General features: G+C 34.4%; 1 protein-coding gene across 2 annotated transcripts in view; it reads left to right on the forward strand.

Annotated features, from left to right (window-relative positions):
* SKAP1 (src kinase associated phosphoprotein 1) overlaps positions 1 to 26,847 on the forward strand; it is a 244,345-nt gene that overhangs the window by 46,166 nt on the left and 171,332 nt on the right. For both annotated transcript variants that reach the window (XM_016164621.2, XM_016164622.2), the window contains exons 3-4: positions 4,316 to 4,341; positions 16,027 to 16,143. In XM_016164621.2, coding sequence (XP_016020107.2) covers positions 4,316 to 4,341; positions 16,027 to 16,143 — 143 coding nt within the window. The remainder of the gene's footprint in view (positions 1 to 4,315; positions 4,342 to 16,026; positions 16,144 to 26,847) is intronic.

Below are 26,847 nucleotides of genomic sequence, written 5' to 3' on the forward strand. Positions count from 1 at the left end.
AAAATATCTTACCATTGTTATTATTATTACTATAACGGCTATTCATCAAGTTTCCCTCAATATGGTGGTTCGAATTTATTTGTTGTACCTTTCCCTAAACTTAAGTTCAATTAAAGGAGATGAGGTGAAAGGTGAAAAAGGTGAAAGAGATTGAAAGGTACAAACTTCTAGTTATGAAATAAGTAAGTCAGGAGATGTAATATACAGCATAGGGAATATAGTCAATAATATAATAAATAACTTTATAAGGTAACAGATGGTCACAAAACTTATGCTAATCACTTCATAAAATAAATATATAAATGTCAAATCACATGCCTGTAATGTAACCCTAAATTTTCAAGACTTTTCTGTAGAGTAGTGGACTGAATGTTGTGAACTTTTATTCTTCTGTTTTCATTTTTGGGAGCACAAGTAAAGATGACTTTATTTTCATTGAATGTGAAAATAATAATCATCAATATGGTTGCAGCATTTTCTCTCTGCTCCTTCTGTACTCATCTTTTTCCAGTTCCAAGTCTCATTTGCATGAACCTGATGATGTTGAGTATGGATATTGCAGAGGAGTGATAACCTCCCTTTCATATTGGAGTCTGAAGCTTCAAAGAGAAGATTAAAGAAGTGTTTGTTATCTGTCTGCACAGGCCTGATATGGAATTCTCAGAAGCTTTTAGGATAAACACAACTGCCTGTGTGTTTGTATGCTTTTTCTTCCATATACTTCTATTGTGGTCTTTGCATTTTGGTTAAAATTTTCTGTTTTCAAATTTGTTGGAGTCTCTGGCTGAGGGAAAGTTGTTTTCAAAGTGGAGGATAAGAATTAGAAATGTTGGCAGGATGTGACTAAATGCCTCCTAACGAGTGTAGAATTCTCTAGTGTGGAATCACCTTTCTGGAGAATGTGATGAAGGCCGTCAGAGGATATGTGTAACAAGACAAGATCAAGACCTTAGGCGTACCCTCCAGTGAGGGGTGAGGTGGCTCACCTTTTGGCCTTGCCTTTCTTTGTTTTGTTTTGTTTTGAGAAATTTTATAAGTTTATTTAAGCCAAATCGAGGACATATGCTGAGGAGCAAGATATCAAATGCACTACAGAATAACAGTTTTGTAGCTTCTTTATGCATTTGAAATTAAGGAGAGGACTTAAGGAAGATTGGAGAAAACGAGTGGGATTGGATTACAGGATAGTGAACAAGATTATGTGTTATCTTGAGGGTTAATAGCCCCTTTTTCGGGGTATCGCTTCTGGTATTTCAAAGGTGTCTTAACCTAGATACATAAAAACAATGGTCAGGGCCGGCTTAAAACCTTTCCCTAAAGAAGTTATAGGCCTGGGGCGTGACTACCCACCATGAACTGCCCAGTCAGGAATTTAAGATCAGGTCGCCCCATGAGGTTACGTTCTGTAGAACTCCATTTTTTGTCCATGGTTCCCCCTTTTGGTCATAAGTCAATCAGAAGGACATGTTGATGATAAACCTTTTGGTTGGATAGTGTGGTCTCACAGTGCTAGGAAGGCCCATCCCTAGGCGATACCATGGGATCTGAGTTGAGGCTGAATTTTTCCCAAAAAGGGAAGGGCAGTAAATGGAAGGCAGTCAGGTCTTATGTTGGCCTTGCCTTTTTGAAGTATCCTTTGTGAGCTATGAGATAGAAGGATGTGTGTGTGTGTGTGTGTGTGTGTGTGTGTGTGTGTGTATGTGTGCACGCACACGTGCAAGCATGTGTGTGTGTTTTAATAGTCTTTCTTTAGGGTCGCTACATAATTAATACTTAGAGTAAGAAGAGAGGGAAAAAAGATAGGGTAGCAAGACAGTTTTATACCTCTGAAAAAAAAAGAACTAACATTCCACTTTATGCCATTCCCTGTCAAGTTCTATATATGATCTTTATTGACAAATATTTAATTACAGTTTCAAGAATAAAGCTGATCCTGCTATTTAACATCAGCTAGAAAGACCTGCTACTTTGATGCTGTTAAATCTCATCTTTCTTCGTAATCAGCCTTCTTAAGACACAGCTATTATTGGCAGAAGCAGTATTCTTAGTATATATGAACTGATAACATCTTAACTAACAAGAGAAACCAGAAAACCAAGGGCACTTTACAGTAGTAGAGAAGGGAACTGAAAATATGTGTGTGAGTTGGAGTGAGAATTGTGGGAGAGAGGACAAAAGAAGAGACTCAGATCAACAATACCATATTTTACCTATTTAACAATTTGCCAAATGTTAGCCCTTTGACTGGACTGCATGGCTAGGTTTGTTTCTGGGTCAATCAATGCAAACAGTGTTGGTTAGCAAAGTTCCCGCTGTTGCCATCATTAACATTTTGGAAAGAGGGGCGCTGTGTATGTTCACACACTTGCACATGCCCAAATCCTAATTTCTATTTTTTTAAATTAGAGGTTGGGTAATAATTGGAATCAGAGGCTAGGGCAGTGCCTCAAAAGAAGAAGGAAAATAGCAAGAGAAGATGGCAAATTGCTCACCCCTTTGATGATTAGCTTGATTAACTGTGTTTTGCTGAAAGGAGTTTTATGGAAATTTTACCGTGGCCCGATACAGTGGGAAGGAAGCTGGACTGTCTTCTAGGTGAAGACTGGCCCATCAAATTAATGTATATAACTGACGAAGGTACAGCCACTTCTCATTTACGTGTGCCCGTCATTGACGCTGATGCCTCCTTTCCAGCTTGTTGCAGCTTTACATTTTCCACCCCTTCTCTTATTCCTCCTCCCCTTTTCCACTGCAGATGTCAAAGCTGTCCTGAACTTTCCCTGCCCTCTAACCCAAATATCATCTTAAATTCCCCTTCACCTGATTGCCACCTTTTCTGGGAAAGTCGAGGAACCAGAAAAGTCAAGTGTGAGGTTTCTTCCCCACCTTCTTTTCCTCATCTGTGTTAATTTCCCACAAATTCCTCTCTGGATCATAGCAGCATCCTCCCCACTGATCTCCTGCCTCTCTATTTTCCGAATTCTTATATTATTAAGAAATAACCTAGATACTCAATGGGCTGATGTTTCTCCCTAAAGTAGCCATAGCTTATTTCAGTCATATATGTACTGGAAGACACACCATTATCACCTACATATTGCCTTTTAGTTACTCTTTTTTGGGTTGCGCGCTGTTCTAAGAATTTGATAAAAATGGTGGACTCTGTTACGGGAAGGAGGGGATGCTCATATGCATATACACACTCCTGAGAGGTCAAGATTAGGGTAGAAAATATATTCATTCTATCCAGTGACATGGAGATCACTATGTCCACAGCAAGAATCAACATTTGATGATTGTAAGCAAGACTGGAGTATGTTGAGGAGTGAGTGGGAGATGAGGAAATAAAGAGAGAAACTATAGACAACACTTTTGAAAATTTCACTGCGATATGAAGGGAAGGAGGACAGCAGATGGAGAGCTATGAAGGGGGGCGAAGAAAGGTGTGCTTTATTTTTATATTAGCATAAATGCTGATGGAAAGGGCTTAGTTGAGAGGAAGAGATTGAATATGTACAGGAGAAAATCAATATAGAAATAATGCAAGGTTCCTGTGAAGGCAGGAGGAAATGGAATCCAAAGTACAATAGACTTTTGTGGGTAACCACTGTAGATAACATTGTTTCTGGAGGTTACGAGGAACGCAATTTAGATTCCAAGTAAGTGGCTTAGAAATGATCCTTTCCACCACGGTCACTTCATTAGTTTTAAGACTTTAAGGGTTGTCAGTTTTGCCAATCATTTCCCAAAATAAAAGAGGAGACGGAATGGTATGGTGGACTGCAAGAGCCCCAAACTTGGCTCACATCCTAAAATGTTAGATGACCTTGAGTCAGTTGTTCATGCTTTACCTACAAAATTAAGAATTTAGGGCTAAGAGTACTTGAGGATGTGTTGGGAGCAATATTTTGGTTGTTACAGCAGCTGAGTGCCACTGGTATTTGGTGCCCGAGATCAGTGATGCTGATAGTCCTGTGATACACAGGACAGGTTGTCACAACAAAGAATCGTCAAAGCCAGCAGAGCTCCTGATGAGAAACACTGGACCACAGGTGGGTAACCTCTTAGGATGTTTCCGGCAATATGGTTAAAATGATCTAAGGAGTTACAGTAAGTTAAATGCTGCTTTCAAGCCTTTGAAAATCTTTCAGATCTCAAGGACAACGCTTTGGTTTTTCCTCAAAGTGGGTAGTGACTTTGGCTGATTAATGACTATTAAGCACACTCTTTAGACTATGTGCTGTAGCTACCGTATGACAACCAAGACTGAGAAATATAGATTTGACTTATCTCCAATCTTTTCCTTGTATTTCAGGTACTATTGGGATTTTCAGCCCCAAGGTGAGTGCTCTTTGATCATTTATGATTTTACACTAAAAATGTGGAGATGATATTTTTTGCTTCCATCTCTTCCATATAAGCCTCTCCACAGAGGGGCATCAGCCATTTCTGAGGAAAGTTAGTGGAGTGTTTAATTAACCTTCACCCTGCTGGGCCCCCCTGCCCCACTTTTTAGCAACACGAGTCTCTGATGCTTCTGCTTTCTAAACGGATTGGTGGTAGATTATTTTAAGGAACTAAAGCTGTAATATGCTTTTTATTTCTTAAGCTTTGTTAGACGCCAACAAGATCCACTAGCATTCAAATAAAATGGTGGCCGAGTCCATAATAAAAACCTTGGGAGGGCTCCAATTCAACTAACCCTTCATTTGCTCCAGAAATAAATTCTAGTGTGTTACCTCCTCAATCACAGTGCTCTTCCACACAGCCTGCCTGTCTGGCAGCAGAGAAATGTCAGAAGTGGAGCAGTGTTGAAATTCCCACTAGAACAGTGTTATCACATTTTAATATGAGCCTCACTGCAGCCTCAGTGCTTCTAATTGCTTTCAAACCATTGTTTTCTTGCTTTTGCTTGATGAACCCAGCATCTGGCATGATTCTAAAAAGTACAACAGACAGCTGTGTGCAAGATTAAAAAAAAAAAGGACAGGATTATAACACATTTTTAAAAGGTTCAAAATTGGAATATTTTTTTCTGAATTCAAACAGTTTGAAAGGGTGTCTTTAAAGTATATGCATTCCTTCTTTTTCAGTACTCTGCTTGAGAATGTCAGAAACATCTTTCTGAATGTTAATTATCTTATAAATGAAGATTTTTATTTTCTCAGATAATCATAGAGTATTAGGATCAAAACTTGCAACTAGTTTTATGAACTATTTCGCTCTAACTTTTTAAATTAGTTGCCAACTTTTCCCGTACTCCTGATTTTTTTTTTTTTTTTTGCCTTTAATACTATCAGTGTGTCCCATCTCAGAGAACAGTAATACCTTAAGGAAATTTAAATTGTGAATGATACTAGTTTTATTAAAATTTCAATCTTCCTAGCTTCTACTTTGTTTTAGAGTAGTGTAAGTCTACGTAAGGATTTTTTTAAAGCCAACCTTAAGAAATAAAAGTCTTATCTTTTTAAAGTTTTTTCCCTCTTATAAGTTAAAGTCATTAATATTTTAAATAATGTAATATGTTTTTATCATATATCTCACTGTCCTAAAGCATTTATGCTGAAAACATAAATTGAGAATAAAACATTATATATAATAATATAGCAGTTTTCTTTGCAAAATGTGAAATATGCTATTCAGGAAATGGCCTTATAGTTCAGGGTTTAACAGATGTTAACCAAAATCCACAGGGGCCAGAACATGAATATGAGCTGGCAGGAAAGAGTAGAAGTGTGAGGGTAGAATTAATTACCTAAAGGAGAAATAAAGAATTAATGTCAGAGATATGGTATAATAATATGTTGAGGAGAGAAAATAATCTTTGAGCTTAACATGAGAGACTCTCTGGGGCTAAATAGACAAAGGGCACATCTTATCAGATTCTTATAATAGTGGCAATGCAATCATCTTCAAAGCATAGGGCAACATCTACACAGCCTTTCTGTTTTAGAGGGAGAGGAGAGGTGAGCAGTCAAGATGACAATTGAAAAGAGTTTATTTAGAACAGACAACTGTATTTGCTTATTGACAGTAGTTGAATATTTGTAGAAGTCTTTGCTCATTTGGAAGTAAATGTAAGGAAAGATCAAGTAGAAAAACCCATACTTGTATATCTTGCCCCTAGCCTTGCTCCTCCTGGTAAGAAATTCTTTTGGGGGAGGATAAGGAAGGAGGAGAGTGTCTTTTGCCTTACCCTTTGCATGAGGTCTTACTTGACTGTGTGCTTCAGAAACTGGTCAAGTGGGTGTGAGCAGTAACAGGTGTATCTAGATTTCTACAGGACAATTTAGGATTATGTAAGAAAGATAAGAGCTGGCTGGCAGGACCATTTAAAAAGCCCTGGAAGACTAGGTAGTATTGGAAAGGGATTGAGAAATGACAGAAATGATGATCCCAAATTATCCTAGCATTTTTATCTAGGGCAAGATCCTCCATGCAAGAATATGATGGGATGAATTTTATTAACTCTGTATATTTGTCTAAATGCATATTTGTGTTCTCCAAGATATTTGGACTAAACCAGAGTCTGGTCCCCGGAAGGAAAATGGTCCTTAATTTTAAAAGATCTCTTATTTATAAATCCCTTTAGTACCACACATTTAATCATCTGTTTATGGTAATGATTTGGTACAGTGTGCTGAAAAGATAACCTTTAAAGAAAGATGCTTGCCCAGACATAGAGAAAGATTGCAGGCAAAGTTTTTATTATCCATCATTCCATTCAATTCTAGGTTTAACGTACTGGAGGAGTAACTATTGAATAGTGTTAAGGAGAGTCTTGTCCCTGTTCTGGAGAAGAAATATGGCATGAAGAAAGCACATGGATGTTGAGTCTTGATAGACAAATACCACCTATACCAGTTAGCTAAAAGTCATGTGACATTAGTGAGTTGCTAAATTTCTCTGAACCTTGGCTTCCTTATCTGTAAATTTGGGATGTACCAGACACTGAGTAAAGTCCTTTATGTGCATTATCTCATTTAACCTTCAGAACAGCTCATAATAAAAAGATAAAATAAAATCTAGGTTGAGAATAATAAAACATGACATTATTCATTTATTTCTATTGTGAGACCTAGTATATTAATGCATAAAATAGTTTATGTATCTTAGACATAAAATACATAGAAGAGTGAGCTCATTAAAAAAAATATTGTTTGAAGTTTAATGTTTTGTATGAAAGAGCTTGAGCTTTGAAATCAGACCTGAATTCAAATCCCAGCTTCTCTACCTAAGATGTGTGAGATACAGCAAGTGACCTAATATCTTCGTCTACAAAATCTTGCTAATATCTACTTCACAGTTATTATGAGTTATAATGAGTTATAATGAGATAATGAATTCATAAGGAGTGCTCGCCACTTGGTAGGCTCTCACTAAAGTGGCAAGTATTATTTTTATCTTTCAAAGTAGGGCTATGCAAGTAAATCCATGTATGAAACTTAGACAATATATATTTCACATATCTTTCCATAAAATTTATTCATTCCAGCTGAACCCTGGTGTAGGGCCACGTAATTCACCATGTATATATTTGTGAGGTTTGCATTTAAAGGATATGTGTGCAGAATTTTTATTGGTAAGCTCTTCAGAGGTTAGATTTATGAGACTGTCGCTCTGTAATGTCTAAGACATGTTGAATTGAAGCATGATTGTCACTTCTTGTCTCTTACTATCACATACTTGGAGCATGTAGTTATGACAATTACAAGAAGCAAACCATTATAGCAGCAAAGAAACACTGTCTTTGCACTAAAAAAAAGAGAGAAGACTTTCCCTTTGAAGTTGAAGAGAAGTGTTTTTGAATTAATGGAGTGCACAGTGATTTTACTAAGTTTTATTTATGAAAATACTCTTTGCATTCATGCCAAAAGGTTTTACCACAGTTGTAAGTAGGATTTATACAAAGAAACACAGACGAAATTTATGATGTGTTTGCAAATGTAAGAAAAAGTCTGAATTTATAATATTTGTAATTTATTGTTAAGTATCTTTCTATCACTATTCCTGGAATGATAATATTTTATAAACACAAGCGTTGGTTATGAACCTAGAATATCCTAACCTATACTACTTTTTAAAAAGAGATCTTCCAGAATGCTTTCTATGTCTTTTGGGGATTTAATAGGGGGAAAAGTATACAGGATGAATACTCCTGCCTTTGGCTTTAGCCCAGCCTTTTAGCATCAACAATCTTGACAGCTGCTTTTGTGACTTGACTTCCTTTAGGGCTTTCTCCCCTTTCCTTATTTGCTTCATTTTATACAAATTAATCTGTAAAAAGTGAATATACACACAAATTGTTTTTGAAGTTAATTACTGACTTTGATACCTTTTCAAATATTTTACTTCCTATACATCTACTGTTTTTTTAAAAGAGTAGAATAATGCATTTTTAAATTAATTCACTGTTTTGCAGCTATTGTCAAAGGCAGTAAGACTTTTTTAAATCAAAAGACTCGCTTTTTTAATGTTAAAATTTTCTAAGATTTTTATGTCCTTTGTAAATGTCTTATCCTGGAGTAGATGATATTGAGACAAAAAAAGAATTGACTTTCATGCAGGTGAAAGAAGAAATCATTGGAATCAGATGCTGCTGCCTTCTGTATTCCCTACACATTATATTACATACAAGGATGTTAGGAATAGCAGACTCCAGACTGCCTAAATGTCCAACAATAGGGGACTAAGTAAATGATATTATATCCATTTAATGGAATGCTGCATAGAGGTTAAAAGAATGTGTGTGTATGTGTGTAACATGGAATCCTCCAAGGCATATTGTTAAGTGTAAGAGTAATTTGGGCAAACATTGTAGAGTTTGTTTCTCTGTGTTTGTTTCAAACACACACATGCAAGTGTCCTTGCTTTTATTTGTATATAAAATGTTTTTGAAAGAATGCACATTAATCTATGAACAGTGGTAACCTCTGTTGAGGGATGTATTGGTATAAGTGGAGAAGAAATCTTTATTATTTATATTCTTTGGTACTATTTGAATTTTTACCATATGCATGTATTATTTTTTTAAGTAAAAATTAGTGAAAATGAAAGATAAGATAAATGATTAGGAATAAAAGCAGGGAACAGAACAGGACAAGTATTATCATTTGTTTAAAAAAAAAAAAAGACATGTACCACACAGATACATATTATATTTAGATAAAAAATTCGTGGAACACCCAAGAAACCTCACAATGGTTGCCTCTGGAAAGAAGAACCATTTAAGTTTTTTCCTCCTTTCTTATTTATTAATTTTTACATATGAATTTATGGGCAAGACCCTGATGATGGTATAAACAAGCTGTAATCTCTTTTGCTTAGGGTTGGAGGTATATATTACTCTCGAAGAAAACTCATCTTTTCTTCAGCATCTTAAAAGATGTTTTACCTTTTCAGGCCTGCTAATCTTACCTATAATCCATTACTTATTATATATTATTTTATTTTTACTCTTTGAACATTTGTAAAACTTTTCTTGTATTTACTCATTGCCTGTAGATTATGTTGTCCATTCTTCTTTAGCAGAAGATATTGGAACCCAACTGGCCTTATTGTTCCTCTTAAAAATAAGTAATGTTGATGAACTATTGGGGGTATAATAGATCCTAGAATGCATTAGGGACTAGAAGTGGGTGCCAAGGTCTTACTACTACTTGTTATTTGGGAGAAAGGAAAGGAAAAGTTAGGAAGAGAGAGCAAGATGAATCGATAATAATAAAATCACTACATCTATGTGACATTGTATATTTTCCAAAGCATTTTCCTACTGTGAGACTTAAAGCATGATAGTTCCAGAAAGGAAATACATTCTTTAATTAAGCCAAGTCAAAGCTACAGTTGGGCATGGAACATACTGGTTTATTTTCTGTGAAGCAGGGTTGAAATACCCAGGATCCAATAAAATCAAACAGGAGGTGCTGGAAAAAATTTAATATATTGATCCAACTCAACCCGAAGCATTAAATTTTGTAAGTATGAAACTCATGCCAAAAAAAAAAAAAATGATGTTAAAAAAAAATGATCACTGCCTCACTGTTGCAGTCAGTTTGAACCTGTTAGTAGGACCAGCTCCCTCTTGCCCGAATCATTGACTACATTTGTCTTTATCGGTTTCATACCTATTGTGACCACTAGTATTACTACTACTTGTAATAATTTATACTTTTGATTATAGACTTAATTTAATAATGTAAAAAATACTAACTTATAGCACGTGCCATAAGTTCAGGTCATTGACTGTCATTTAGTATGCTTTGCCTTTGAGTAATGATCGTGATTTATAAAGCATGTGGATTTGGAGACTGTACAGCTCAGTGGATTAGAACAAGAGCTTAGTAATCAGACAAGGTGGGGTCAAAGCCTGGCTCTGCCGCTTATGAGTCACTTACGTGACTTAGGGTAAGTTATTTAATCTCTGCGTCTCAATTTCCTTATAACTTTGGGATAATAATATATCACAGGATTATTCTGAGGATTAAATGAGATAGTACACGAAGAGTCTTGGCCTGTACTGAGTGAGAAATCAGTAAGCTATTATAATTTTATTATTATTACAGCTGACTTTCTCCTGTAAGTCAAAATATGTTGAAAATTCAGTTGAATAGCTTCATAACAAGAATCAAACACTGAGAATATAGTAGTCCAAGGAAAACACAACTATGAACCAATAATTCCAGGCTATGAGTGCTTGCTTGTCATATGATAAATGTATTCATTCTACAGTATATTTATGCACATACTACCAAATACCTAGGTTTACATGTTTTGAATTCTGTCAAATGCCATTACTATTTAAAATATACTAACTCAGCAGGTTCCATTTTAGTAGCAGTTGAACAATAACAGTGGTAGATGGAATGTGTTAGTGTAAAGCCAGAATGATTGCTGACAGGCTATAATTTGCTTTATGAAGTGTGTGTTGTCACATATACAATTATCTGGTTTATATTTGTTGCTGCCAGCCCTCCAGTTTGTTAATGTTCAGGAGTTATGCCTCTATGTGAAACCTAAGAAGGGTTAAAAATCTCAGCATTTTCAGGGAATTGGGAGGGGAAAGAGAAGAAGAGTTCACATGGCAGCTACGTATTCTCCCCCGCCCCCTTTTCTTTTTTAAGAACTAGGATGATGCTACACACTGCAGCCCACCCTACTGGTCAAAATGAAAAACTGCATCATAAAGGACCATTTTCTTGAAGTAAAGGGGGAAAAAAAAGAACTTTTCAGGCACCTTCCTGTCCAATACACCGCTGACATGTAGCTCATTTTGGAAATATTATTAAGCTGTGCTGCCCTTTTGGTTATTGGATTCACAGGTTCCATTTCTGATCATTTAGACTGTGCTACTCTTTGCAAATGGCATTCGTAAAGATTTTTAAGAAGTCTGTTATTCCTAGCACAATTGTACGATTAGTAAACAGTATTCTAAGTTAAAAAACAGTTTTAGGCTCAATATATTTCTTGTACATTCAAGATCTAGTTGGAGCAACTTTTTAAAAGAATGATAAATGGAAACTTTCTTTACCTGGCCCATCATTTATTCTGTAGATTTAATGACATTCAGTACTATTACACTCACTGCCAGGCCTTGGGGGGAAAAAGAATATTTATACATTGAGTTATGGCTAGATGTAGAAGAAAAAAAAAAGATGGGCAGGAAGTCAGACTGTATAGAACAGAGAAGAATTTGAGACCTTCACTACATGTGGATTAATCACAAGAACTAACCGCGCAAATCCAAATGGGTATTTAGAAACCGGTGAAGCCTCTAAGATGTTCTGTGGGAAATACCATACATTTTTTAATGCACGAATTTGTGCAAAAGGGTATGTAATTTATAATAGAAGTGTTGACAGAACTTTAACTTTGGTATTGGAAATGTGCTCCATAATATATTTACATGTGAGTAACATTTCACATATATGGGCACATATGTACACAGCATATTTCTTTCGTTGGTGTTATTTTCAAAAAAATTAGGTAAATGGTTGCAATAAGGAATAATAAGCTGTAGTTTTGCTAATCTTACCATAGTTCAGCTTTGGGAACTGTATTACTATTAAATAGGTCTGTGAAAATCTGGCAATATTAATGCTATCAAGCATGAAAGCTAACTGGATTTGGATCAGGGAGCTTTATTTATAGCATTTTATTTAGGACTTATTAGTTTAAAGGGGAAGCTGTATGTCTCATGGGTTCTTAAATATTAAATAGAGTCAGAAATCATGTGTTCCTTTCCAACGGCGACAATAAAAACAAAACCCAAAAAATTACAATTTTACATTAATTTCAATTTCCTTATATTATCCAAAGATACTCGATGAAGTAATAGCAAACTCTTTAAAATTGAAACATACCATATAAACAGTTGATTACAGATGTAAATAAAGCCTTTATAATATAGCTCACCATTAATTAGAAGAGAAGTAAAAGATGACTTTATACTAACATTAAAAAACCATTGAGCCTTTACATATTGCATAAACAAACATATATTTATTTCATCTGTTATTTGTTAGTCTCATTTTTTTTTTAATGGTTAAACTGCCTTCTGTCTTTTTTCATTTCTTTCTCATTTCTTTGGCAAAATTGTCATTATGGCCTGTTGTTGTCCCTAAATAGTACCTGCAAGTTCAGGATCAGATGGGTTTGCTGTGAGTCAAAATAGTTACAAGGGGAACATCATCATGGTTCATTTTTTCCCATTTTATTTAGAATTAAATTAGGAAAGGAAAGTTTTTAGCAGTTTAATTCACTTCTCCATAAAGTTTATGGAGCAGCCACAGCTGGTTGAATCTATGGCATAAAAAGCCAACTTCTAGTGGCCAAGCTATTGTTTTAGAATTAAGGGGGGAAAACTCATTAACTGTTAATGAAAACACAGGGAATAAAAACAAATAGCACAGAAACCCTAGCAAATAATTACCTTACACCTGACACAAAGCTGCTTTATCTTTCTGCCCCAACTCTCCGAAATTCCCAACTTATCACTCTGCAGAGCATGAATGAAATTGAGTTTGACTCTCAGGAAAGAACAGTAGAGAAATATTCCTCTTATAGGCCCCTCAGCACAATACACAGTGGAGAACCTGACACTGAATATACTAAGGAGCGTATCTAGCGCCCAATTCTTATGACACTTAGGATAGAGGAGCAAATTACTAGCTAATAGCAGGTGAACCCTTGATATAGTTCCCCAAAATCTTGTTTAGAAATACAAAGAGAAGGGACTGGAGGCAGTGGATGTGGTTAATGGAGATATTGTGTGTTAGAATATATATCTGTATAGAAATATATTGATTCTGAGCGAGTTGCAATGGGAAAGTGTGTCTCTAGTGGCAAGGGTTCTTGCCTGTGAGAAAGCCACACTAAGTAGATGGAATTCTGAGCCCTAATTGTGGAGCTGCTGAGTGGAAATGTCTGTCACTATAGTTTGTGATCATTTATGTCTGATCCCTCTGGACTATAGTAGTGGCCACTTGGAACTGTGACCGTCGGAGCTGTAGATGAATCCAGAGATCACTCGCAGTTATGTTGTAAGGAAAAATGATGTTCTAAACTTAAGCAAATCCAAAACGACCACAGTAATTGCTGGTTCTTCTATAAAACTTTTCACCCATGCATCCTAAGTAGTTGTAATCATTTTAATTACACGGGAGTGTCTATTCAGATAGTGTTAAAGGTTTTTTTTCAGTATGTGCCCAAGAGAGTTGGGCCACTTGATATGACACTGAAGACACTTATAGCAACATTTCCATCATCAGGAACTAATTATGCTTGGATGTAAAACATATTTGCAAATGTTTCCCCCACCGCAACCACTTTTAGTACTGACCTCAGCTCTTTTTGCTGCATTGAATTGTGTACCTTCGTTGCTAAAGGCTATATGGAGGCATGGTCTCGTATTTGGCTGTTAAAAGCCCACTTTGGGTTACTACGTGGAAGTGTGATTTCCATCTGAAGTTAGAAAACCAAATCCCAAATCCATGTACATATTTTGGGTGAGGTTTTAAAAATGCAAGGTCTGAATGTAATTGGAGTAGCTCCTGGAACAAGAAAAAAAATCAGTGGAAAAATTGGGGAAATCCAAATGAAGTCTGTCATTTAGTTAACAGTGACGTACCAGTGTTAATTTTTTGGCTTTGACAAATGTACCCTAGTTGTGTATGAAGTTGACTGGGAAAAACTGTATGAAGGGTGTACAGGAACTCTCGGTACTATCTTTAAAATACTTACAATAAATCTAAAATTGTTCCAAGATAAAAAGCTCATTAAAAAAGAGCAAAACAAAGCAAAGCCTATGCTGATTTGCTTATTTAAAAAACAAAAAAACAAAACCTGGCATGCTAGAATGTGTAAGAGTAGATTTGTCAAATTCCCGAAACAAGCAGGAAACTGAGTCTAGATATTGAAATATAATGTTTAGTATATTCTACAAATGTTAAATTTTGTGTGGCAACTCAAACTACTTTTTTTAATAAATAGATTTTGGTTTGGCTCAAATTTTTAAAATCGCTTTAACTTTACAGCTTACTTTCATGTCTCCTGGCAGGCAGTCCATTTAGATCATGTTGATAATATAATTTTAGTGGTTTTGCAATGCTGCAAAGTTTGAATACTTTGACCCTGAGTCTAGTATTTGAGAATTTTTCTGGTTATACTGCAAATTTTACAGTGATACTTTAAGCATAACTATAAGCTTTGTATCCTGATCAGTAACCTAATAAAGGAGAGCATTTCTTCTGGCCAACAACTGTTCTGTGAAGTGTTTTGTTTTGTTTTTAAATTTTTCTTCTCCACAATAAAATCCACAGTTTATTTCTAAAGTTCTATATCTGCAGGTGTTCGACTCAGTTATAGACATTCGCCTACCATTGATCATAGAAGAATCTAGATTTCTAATTTATAGAAAGAGAAGGCTACAGCCATTCTCTTTATAATTTTATATCCTCCCTATCCTTCTAGTTTAATTGTAGGAAATAAACCTTTAAAGTGAGGCAATACAGATTCTATGTAGGTTGTTTGGTTTCACTGCTCCCTAGTTGAAATCCAGGGCCAAAACTCTACAGTGTTTACTGAGATTAACATTGGTGATTTCCTTTGGAAATTAGTATTTGAGATAATATTAAATTCAGTTGAAAATCCCCTTTTCATGTTTGTGAAATGAACTGAGCAGCTGTTGGTGTCCTTTTATCAGCAGACTGTACCTCTGTTTGGGGGATTTTAAGGAAAGCCATTTACAATGCAGAGCCTTTTCTTCCGGTTTCTGAATGAGCTAACATCTTCCATCTGAACCTTTTAAAGTATTATAATAGCATGGCCCACTTCTACAAAATACAATCCAATGTATGTTGAAAATACCCAAAAGAGATTAGCATTGTTTTAATTGCATAATTCAGTATTGTATATACATTACCTTTCATCAAAGCCATTTTACAGAACAAATATTACCTTCTTAGGGCTTTTAGAATTCCTGAGAGGTCGGTTGCCTAGGCTGTAAACTAGAATTATAAGCAGAGAACTTTCTTAAGATTATAAAACAAGTAGTGATTGAAATTGGAATAGAATCCAGCAAAGTCTAGATTATCTCTATTTTTACTTCTCTTATTTTTCAGAACAGGAAAAAATATTAAATTTGGTACATCATATTACATATAGAAGTTTAATCCTTTTTGTAATTTATTCTATTTCATTTGGAATACAAAGAGAAAGAGTCATACATATTTATACAGCTATGTTTTCATTTTAAGTATGATGGAGAAATTTCTCTCTGGTGATAAGAGGTCACCTCACTCTAAGCTAACAGTTTCTAAATTCTAGTTAGAGAGTTAGTTGAGGGGAAAATTTCCAGGTAAGTTGGTTTTTTAACTTACCTGTTTTGCATATGTTAATAGATAATGGCCATATCCATCAAGTAAAAGCTGTATCTTTTTTTGCGTATGTTTGTGAATAGCAAAAGAAATATACAAAGACCTTTATAAAGATGCCCAAAATATGACCTTATTTTTCTCTTTTGTCCTTCAGGGGGAGACCAAGCTGAAAATTACCTTGGACAGGACAGCTCCGATGATAATCACAGTGGAACTCATGGCTCTTTTCTCACATCAGATGCACCTTTTTTGTCAGATTATCAAGATGAGGGTGAGTGTCCTCTTTCTGGATTTTAGGTCATCATACTTTATTACTTTTTGTCCTGGTGTCATTGCCCTTTGTCATTTCAATCAAGCAGTCTTCAGTGGATTCTCTGTATTGGTAATCACTAGTTTACAAAGGACAACTATTTGTTTCATTGAGGTGCTGATCCTCCTGGGTAATTCAATACTTCTGGTTAATGTATTTAGGAAAACACGAATTCTATATTGGAGCAGGAAGGCATCATTATTGATCTTTTTATAATAACTGTAGCTCAAAAGCTAAGAGGGCATTTTAAGATTCCAGAGCCTAATTTACCATTCTTTGAAATTTCTTAGCTTCACTGAGTTGGATGAGAATTAGATCTTTCATTTAATGATTATTGGATTATTGATTTATTGTGGATGATTTTAAATTTATGAGCTTATCATATTATAGTAAGGTGTCATTTTTACCCATGCTTCTCACATACCCCTGATCATATTGGTGTTGTTTAAGGTAAGTTACAAGAACAACATGACAAATCTGGAGCGTCAATTTACCTTGAAGATTTGAGAATAAGAAGAGTTAAATAATTCAACTGTTATAAATATTTTATATTTTAAAAAAACACTGGAATGTGATAAGGTAGAATGCAAAATATACATGAATTTTTACAATACATGAATATAAAAATTTTGGCCTCGTGGCTGCCAGTTGCTGGCTCAGACTCAGATATCCCAGGGGTGGGAGTTTACTGTGCCTCTTCTGGCATCTGGCCACTTGAACAGAAGGTTTGATCATTGATGCACACGGTTATCTTATCAAAGTCTCTCTTGTGCCTTTGCAATGGGGAAGAAAGGTAGAGATGCTACTAAACTGCGTTCTAAATTGGAAGCATATTATTCACTTAGGGATTAAGAATAAAGTTGGTAAATTATTCCTTTTTTCTCTTTAATAGTCTGTAATCTTTTGATTTATTTTTCTTCCAAATTTCCCTATGAGTCTGGCACTTTCTAAGGGTTCTTAACCCCTATGTTTTCTTCTCTTTTTAATTTATCCATTAATTCTTATTCTGTTTAGCCCTTTTGGCAATTTATAGTTTTTCCCTTCATCGAATTGATAACCTCCACAGGCGAGCTATGGATTCTGTCACACGGAAGTATTTTCTTTTGCTTGAACTTGTGTACTAGCACAATTAGTAATACCCAAGTTTTAGAAATTGTGAGATCTGTATATTGGTAACGTGAGATCTGTATATTGGTTCAGGTATTACACTAAAAACACTGGCTTGAGAGCTTAATAATTACATTGGTAGCTGATTAATAATTGTAGAAAATTAACAGTGCAAAACATTTTTTAAAAGACTTTCATTTGTTTTTCATTAATCTAGTGCTTGACAGAATTAGAACAATAGTCCTTCATTAATCCTTAAGTCACTTATTTGGTATTTCCAACTTTACCAAACATAGCTGAAAACACAGTAAGTAAACCAGAAAGAGCAATAAGTAGACATAGATGTTCTTCAGTCCTGTGTTAACACTTGTATACCTTATTCTTGGGAGAGCTCCAGAGGCCCTCACTGGGGATTCCTCGTCTTAGAAGTTTCTAACCATGACAACATTTTGATTTCACAGCTAACAGTAGAGGGAAGCGTAAAATTGGAAGAAGGGGTATTGTAAAGGCGTCAATTGAGGTATAATAAAATAACATTGAGGTAAGAAACAGGAAAACAATTAAAAATTTATATAGGAAGCAGAATCTATAAATAAGACAAAATTTATATAGAATTAAAAAAATCATAGCAGTCTGGGTCAGTATTGTATTGTAAAGAGAAATGGCCCAAGCTCACCTTTAAGAGCTTAATAAAGTAAAACCTTTTAGCTAACATTTGTTGAGCACTTACTATGTGCCTTGTATCTATGTCCTAAGCAGTTTGTACAAATCACCATTTAATCCTCAGAATAGCCCTAAGAGGTAGATGTTAGAATTGTCTTCGTTTTGCAGATAAGGAAACTGAGACCAAGGGAAGGTAACTTATCTAAGATCCCACAGCTAGTAAGTAGTAGCGCCAGGATTTATACTTACACAGTCTGGTTCTAGACCTCTGCTCTTGACCACTCTACTCTCCTTACAACTGTCCTTGTCTGAGTTATTCAAAAAAAGCGATTCATGTTCCAAACACTTTGGTTAAGACCATACAGGTACACATTGTATGTTTAAAAATATTTTTATTAAGAAGCTGAAATTTTTTTAAAAAATCGATGTCAAAAGAGGTAAATCTATTATCTGGAAAATTCCGAAGTGGGAATTTTTGTTCTATAATGGTTCCCCATAAGAGAGGAGTTAACTGTGTTTTTAATAGGAAATTCTTCCTTAATAGATTTATATTTTTAGTCCTGTGCATACAAGTTAAAAGAATTCCCAAAGTGACAATAACAGTGGTAGAGATAAGAATAGACTTGTTTATGTGTTAAAAATTTGATTGTAGGATGATGAGATAATGTTTAAATATGAGTGTCCATAAAGCACCAAATCTGGAATGTGTGTGTGTGATGCATAATGAGCACAATAAATGTTTGTTTCTTTCCTCTGAAAAAATAAAGATATATACATTTCCTGCAAAATTAAAGAGGTTAGGAAGATGTTAAAATTTTAAGCAAACTTTATAGCCTGCTTAGCTAGATTTTACCATTAGAGAGAATAGTAACACTTGACAGACTACTTATTCATTATTTTAACAAATACTTATTCAGAGATTATAAGGTAGTAACAAGGCACTGTACTAAGCTGTAAGTGAAATATGCAGTAAAAAGTCAGACACAGTCCCTGCTGTCATGGAGCTTACCCTCTTTGGGAAAACACACTTCTAATAAGTAGACAAATAAATATAAAGTCAGTGTCTTCAGTTGTTGGTGAGATAGCTAAGGCTGTCCTTCAGGAAGAAAAGATGTTCTTTAACTTCCTTGGTAGTAATATTATTTTAGGCTTTGGGAATTTTATCTTTATTAGATAATGAAAGGTCACTGTTCAAATATTTCAGCTTTGCTGCCTTCTACCTCCAGCCAGAGTAATGTCCTAAACGTACAATTATAAAAGGACACATGGTCTGACCCATCCACCCGTAACTTCAGTGATGAAAAGCAATAACCACGGTGCGTGTCGTGTTTGTGGCATGCTTTTGTGAAAACTACAAAGAGATCTAGAAGAATATAGAAACTTGGCCAGGTGTACAGCAAAAAATGAAAATCAAGGTTACAGGCTAAACCATGCATAAAAATGAGAGCATGTTGTTACCTACTCACAATTTCTTCTCCTTCTCCTTTGTAAACGCCCTCAGTCCAAGAACAGCAGGAGAGAGACACCCACGAACAAGCACATAGCCTCACCATTGGGAATGAAAACTTGCTAACAAGTAATGACATCTAGATTTCCAAACCTAGGGAGGCACAGTTCCTACCATTTTGAAGGAAAAAAAATTTAGAATGAAATGCTAAATACAGTAACTTTATAAGAGTCAGTCAGCTATGAAGCTCAAGATCTGATTGCTTTCAAATATATACAATAGATTTTCAAAATGTACAATGGATTTTAATGTGTCTGTAAACTTATTTTTTTATTAGTATAATGAAGAAGTCCTATGTACATATACATACATTTTTTAAAAGAAGGGTTAGGGAAAGTGATCATTCTATAAACAGGGTATAGTGACTCCTTCTGGAGGAAAAAGAAAAAATTATTTTTTAGGAGAGGAAACCTAAAATCTGTAATAATGTATTGTTTATTATGTGCTATATATTTTTACATTTCTAATTAAGGAAAAAAGAATGAATGGATATTGGACAGATACATCTGGAAAGAAGTGAGAAAGAATGTTTCTAAAGGTTATTTTTACATCAGGATTTTGAAGGTTAGAGAAGGTTCTTATTCTCCAGCAAAGTGAAAAATAGAACTGGAGAAGACTTGCAACCATCTTTAGAGAAGAGTAATAATAAATAACTGAAGAGCCTGTTATTGATCAATTTATTATATGCTACCTAATTTAAAAGAAATCACAGACCTGTCAAAGTACCAATAGCGGCCATTTTTGACTTCATGCCTTTTCTAAAAGGTACATTGAAAAACACAGAATATTTTGAAAATGAAGAGAATCAGATTTTTATGGCTTTATTTTTAGCATTTTTCTTTTTCACATTTCTCTACTTTCATTTGGTTCTGAATAGTAGTTGTGGATTTAATATTATGAATAAGAGTAGACTAGCTTTTGTTGATCATTGTGTTTTATTCCTGTAATAATAATAGGAAGAACATATTGTTTTAATATTTTTCCTAATGGGAGGAAGAATATTTTTTAAAACTATTCTACTATTGTGAAATAAAAATGAAAGTTTAATTTATTGATTAGATTTTTGTTGCTGGAATTAATGTTTGTCATCTAGTAAGAGGACTCATTTTTTGAGCACTTACTATTCTGTACTAAGTGCTTTTCATGAATTATCTCATTTAATTCTCAAACTAGCTCAGAGGAAAAAAATGATGTTATTCCCATTTTACAGGTAAAGAAATGGAGGTTTATAGAAATTCAGTGACTTGGCCAAGGATGACATATCTAATCTATGGGGGTGGGGGTGAGGATTAAATTCCAATAGATTCCAAAGCTACTGCTTTTTGAAGAACCCTGATTAGCTGGATATTTGTCCTTGAAACACTTGCCCTTAAGGACTTTACATATTATTCTCTTTATTGCTTTTATTTTAGTGAATATAATGTTCATTTAAAAAATAAATGTATTCAAAGCTAAAAATTATCCTCTAAATTCTACTTTAACTGATTCTTATAAACTTTCACATGTATTACTTTTATTATAATTCATAATTCAATTTTAAATATTTTGTAATTTCTTTTATGATATCCTTTTTAACCTATGGGTTATTTAGAAGCATTTGTGTATGTTGTAGTTCTTTTCCTGGTTTTGTTTTTAATTTATTTTGTTTTCGCTTCTAGGGATTATTAAACCTGCAGAATTCTAATTTTATTACATTATAGTCTAAGAACATAGTCTATATTATCTAGTCTTTGGACTTAACTGAGACTTCTTTTGTGGCCTGGTAATGATCAGTTTATGGTTATGGGCTATGTGTGCCCCCAAAATATTTACTGAATACACTCATAATATCTTTATACTTGTAAATAGTTTTCTTCAGCTCTTTTATATCCTAGCTTTTCTTTCATCTGCTGAAAGGATTGTATTAAAATCTACAATTTAAAATGGTAGATTTATCCATTTTTCCATGTTTTGTTTTATATTTTCAAGGTCATGTTATTAGATACTCATACAGAGTTCTGATTGTTTAAAAAAGTTTCCCCCTACTTAGCTGGAATCCAATCTCTAGAACTTTCACTTATTAAGCTAGTTTTTCCATCTAAGTCAACTTATAGCACCCACAGACCTGTTAAAGTCACTGGTACCTAGTAGGTTAAAAGAGTTAATGGCCTAAAAACAGTGAGCCATTTGCTTCCTTCACACTGGTGGAGTCAAGCCCAGTACTTTCTTCGTGTGTGTGTGTGTGTGTATGTTTTAATGACATAAACTATGTGAACATAAAGTTTTTAGTTCCTTTTTATTCTGATATGAAAATAATGAAAGTGATTCAAGATAATCTCTCCACATATAAATAAAGAAATAAGCATATGTGCATACGTACATATATTCAAACAAGCATTTATCTCATTTTTTTTAGTCTTCAGACAGTTGCTTTCATGTTTATTGCTCAGAGATATATTTTTCTTTAATAAAGGCACATGACTCCTGTCAACCCTAATGGGAGTTATGTGTGTGTGTTTAGAGTGCACATTGTGGAAGAACACAAAACTTGTTTCCATTCTGTGTTTTGGGGTGAAAGAATGAATTCTACTGTAAAACACATACTTTCGTGAGCATGGTAGATTTCTGAAAAAGTTTCTATTGGCTTCAGGTGAGTACATCAGATTTCAGATCATTGTGAGAAATTAAGGACTCAATGTTGAGTTAACTGTGATAAGGGTAAGTAAGCTGTCACTCAGGATTGCAGTGGCCTCTTTCATGAAGATGAATGTTTTATTAGATCGAAGACATCATGTCGTTTATATAGTCTGGTATAAATCACAGATGAAGATGACAAACTGGGTTTCAAAGTTGACAGTAATTTATATAACTTAAACAAATGATTACCAAGGATTATACATGTTTTGTGAAGAATAAAAAAACAATAACAATTATCTGTCTATGAACTACCCATTTTTCATTCTGCAGCCCAGCATGTTGGGCTGTTGGTGCATGTTTAAACTCTAACCTTCTGCTTAGTGCCCGGTAAAGCACTCTCGCATGTGTTGATGGCTGGATATCTTCCATAATGCTTCTTTCACTCAAACAAACTCTTTGCAAATTTAACCCAAGTTTTTACATAGAATCATCCCATTTTAGAGCTGGAAGAGACTTGGTAATCACCTAAACTAATCTCTAATTTCAAAGAGGAAACTAAATTTTAGAGGCTAAGTGCCCAGGCCCTATGGCTAGCACAACAGCCAGTGCAGAAACCAAGACCACCTCCCTAGAAGTGGCTTCCCCCACCGATACGATATACCTCATACCTTGCTTCACCTGCGTAATCTCAGCATGCTTTTTCAGGGCGGACCTAGACAGCTTTGCAGGAGGCCAGATCGTGGCTCTTAATCTATTTCTCAAAAGTCTCAGTCAAGTTCTTCTGTGTCTCTCTGGCCTATCTATGTATGCTCTTATCCTCTTCCCAGAATCATTTGGGAGCAGTACGTTTTATAAAACATTTCAAAGGGCTCCATAAATGCTAACAATTAAAGTTATGAGTAACATAAAATAAATCCCAGAATTTATTTGACATGGAATTAATTAGTTATCTTTTTTGGCCTTTTTGTCTATGTTATGGATTTTAATATACTGCCATTGAAGAGTTAGTTATTGAATAGCTGTATGGAATGCTCATGAGTTTATAGGCTGTTTGAAGGATACAAAGAGGAATAAGGTCTAATTCCTTAGTGGGTAAATAATCTAATGAGTAAATAATCTTAGTGTGAAGATTAAACACTCCCACAACAAAGTGCATGGTACATAATCAACTGCTGATTATCGGGACCGAGTTTGCAGAATAAAACCTATTGGTTGGATTTGCAGCAGTTTGGAAGAAAGTCAAGATAATATTTGGACTGTACTGTGGCCAAAGTGTTTTTAGATGTCTTTTCCAGACTGGGAGTATGAGCAAAAAGTTCATTCTTTGAAAGGTCAAACATTTATTGAGCTTCCACTACAATTAATAGTGAAATAACAGTGGCCTTTTAAAAGAGCAAATAGTTGATTTTTAAGTGAGTGACTTGGCAGATGAGATGAAGCTTTTTCATACTGCATCAAGTATTCCTTGTTTTTCTCCAAATTCTAAACTAGTCAACAAGTTTAATTGTAATGTGAAAGTTTTTGTATATGATTATTGAAGGTGTTAGTGTGATCATTACAGTGGTGATAAAATGATATGCAATGTTTTGGTTTCTAATGTAATATATTTATCTGATTGATACAGAGGGGGGAGGGGTTATACATCTTTGTTTATTAGAATATCTTACATGCTGTATTAAATTATCTTGTTCTTAGAATCTATAAATGGGTTGTAATTAAACATAGAGCTGCCTGATAGATAAACACTGGATTACCTGAGAGTTACTACCTTACCTGGAGCAGTGATGTCTAAAGTTCTAGAGTTCTGAATTCTTAGGTGTGATTTTAACCACCAGACCATCCTTCCTCAAGCTCTAACACTGTTGACCATTTTTTACTTCACAGTTTAATATTCATTTAAATATGAAAGAATTTTGTTGAAGAGTTTTTTGGGCCAAGAATATAGATACATATACTTAATTTATGTAAATTATATGTGAATATTTATACTCTCTATATATTTTCAACTCTTCATGCTTTGGCGATTTTTTTGTATAGCCATAAATTCTTTTAGCCTATCTTAGAACTCTAAGTTTTCAAATAAAAGGTAAATATTAATAGTGCTGTTTAAAACAATGCTGAACCACTTGTTCAGTAAGAATATTGTGGTCTACTAGGAAAAGATTGTTGAGTTCACAAACTAGATTACACTTATGCTCTATATTCCCTTTCTGACTTTAAATGAAAGACATTTTTATGTTGTGCCCTAAGTAGCTTAAGCCCAGATACACTAGTCTAGTGGAAAAAGAAAGATTATACAGAGTGGTTTCTCTGACTTGTAAAATTGGAATTTACAGGGGAGTTGTTCCTTCATGGAAAAATTTCACTTATAGAAGCCTTATCCAATTTGTAAACCCATTTCTGTACACTGTTATGATATAGCTTATATAGTATAGTATATTTTAATGGAATGCTCCGAAAGACAAACATCGTTGTTGTGGTGGTTAATTTTATAATTTTTTTTTCATAATAATACTTGAGATTTTATTTTAATTAATGAAACATAGGGTTAACTGGGTTCATGAGTGCTCCTCTCTATAAATGATCATTATCGTCATTGAAAGACATTTATGAATACCCAAGAACATAGTTGGGCCTAGAGATTGTCACAGCTTAGAGGAAAAAAATCACTTGAGTTATCTAATCTAGCCTTTCTAATGAATTCCCATCATTCTTACTAATATCTCATTTAATTAATTATCAAATACAGCGATTGTGCTTTGTATCCTTCCTTTGCAGGACATCCTTCCCGCCCAACTATTATTACTAATTTATTCTTCATGTCTAACCTAAACTTTTCCTTCCTTAGTTTCAGGCCATTGCTCTTTTCTATACCATCTTCCGAGACTGAATAATTCCCCTAATTCATTTATATTGTTACCTTTAGAAGGTGTTTAAAGACGGCGAACATTTATCCCCAGAGTCTTCACTTTTCCAAACTACATAAATTTCAGTTCTCTTAATCCTTACCTCACTCTGCCCCTGTCATACTCTCCAGTCCTTGGGTATTTTATAACACTCCTTGATATTTTCCATTCCAAGGGGATCACCTAACCAGAAGAGCTGCCTTTTGGGGAGGGAAGTGCTAAAGTGTAAAATCTCATATAAACCAGTAGAAGATGCCTAAGTGTTTATTTGATGTTGGTGTTGCGATCATCTGGCGGGCATACCATTGTAGTGCTTGCTTTGGCATATGTTGGAATATATGTGTATTTTAATGACTTAATGTATTATGGCCTGTTGTAATTGAATGTCTATAAAGTAGCAGTTAAGAGGGTTTTATAGACCTTAGACGCGATCAGAATTCTCTAGCCCCCTCTTGTGGTAAAAGAAAATACTACATTGAGGTTTTACTGGATTGTTTTTTAGTTGAAGAGGAAGACTAAGATATTTAGGTTCTCAACATGCGAGCCCATAAAAATAAATTAAAGAATTTTAAAATATATATTTATTCATTTATTTCCAAGTACACACACTTATATCTAAGAAACTTCTGTTCTTTTATTTTATAATGCCCTGAAAACAAAGAATATTACTTTCTTACAACCATCATTTCAGTATATTCTTATTACACGAGTCAAGAGGAGGACAAATAAAATAAAACCAGATCTTAAGGGTTTTCTATTTCTAAACAGATAAATAAGGCAGTCTTGGATATGAATTTTAAACCAAACTTACAGGTACTTTTGTTCTTTGCCATTGTAAATGGATATGGTTAGCATTTCTAATAGATTTTAACAGATATTCTGTATCTCCTATAACATTAATTTTACTATAATTTATCCTTGTAACATTCCTTCCATGGTAGATGCCTTTCAAATATTCATAAAGATCTAGTAAGTAGCAAACAGTTGAAGGGAAGACTGAACTGGCATGCAAATGAGTTCATGTGTATTTCTATGGAAAAAAATTTCTACAGGTAGCACAAAATTATTTGCTTTTCTAGAAGACCACTAAAAGTAACACTTGTCTTTTAGAATAGTTGGTCTATAGAAAAGAACCAATGAAAAATGACTATTTTAATATGCCTTACATGACAATCCAGAAGGTTAAAATTAGACATTGTCCCCAAGTATTTTTTTTTTAAGCTGCTACAAAAACTTCAAGAATGGTTAAGCTAAATTGCCTTTATGCTCAAGTCACATTTTAATGAAAGTATGGAGTCCTATTTAGTAATTCTGCAAACTCTGGAAATAAACTCGAGACCATGCTTTTTAATATTAATTTTTTCCAAAAGGGAGTATTGACTGTTACATGAATTGAGGAATTGCAAGAGAAGAATGGCATAGGCATGGCAAAACAAAATAAAAAGGGGTTGGTCACATGTGAAATGGATGAGAATATTGTAATGATTTAAATATTAAGTAAAAAACTGGTAATTTTGACTGATTCTCTTTTTCTCCTCCACTTGAAGAGATGATAATTATTATTTTTTTAAAAAAAAATAGGGAAATTAATTTACTTTATGTGCTTCTCCATTAAGATATGTGAATAAAATTTTAATCTCAGCCATTTATTAATTTTTAGTATTAAAATTCCTCTGAACATGTGAAGACAAAATTTAACAAACCTGAAGAGGAAATTTAATAACAAAGCATTTAGGATTTTCATAGGAATAGCCTGATTTTTACACCTTTTAAAAAAGAATGATTTGACATACCATTTTTGAGATTTATCTGTAATCAGGTTAGATAATCTTATATACCCTAGTTTCTTGATCTATGTTTGGTTTC

The sequence above is a fragment of the Rousettus aegyptiacus genome, unplaced genomic scaffold (genome assembly GCF_014176215.1).
Source record: "Rousettus aegyptiacus isolate mRouAeg1 unplaced genomic scaffold, mRouAeg1.p scaffold_m13_p_6, whole genome shotgun sequence".
In the NCBI taxonomy this organism is placed as follows: Eukaryota; Metazoa; Chordata; class Mammalia; order Chiroptera; family Pteropodidae; genus Rousettus; species Rousettus aegyptiacus.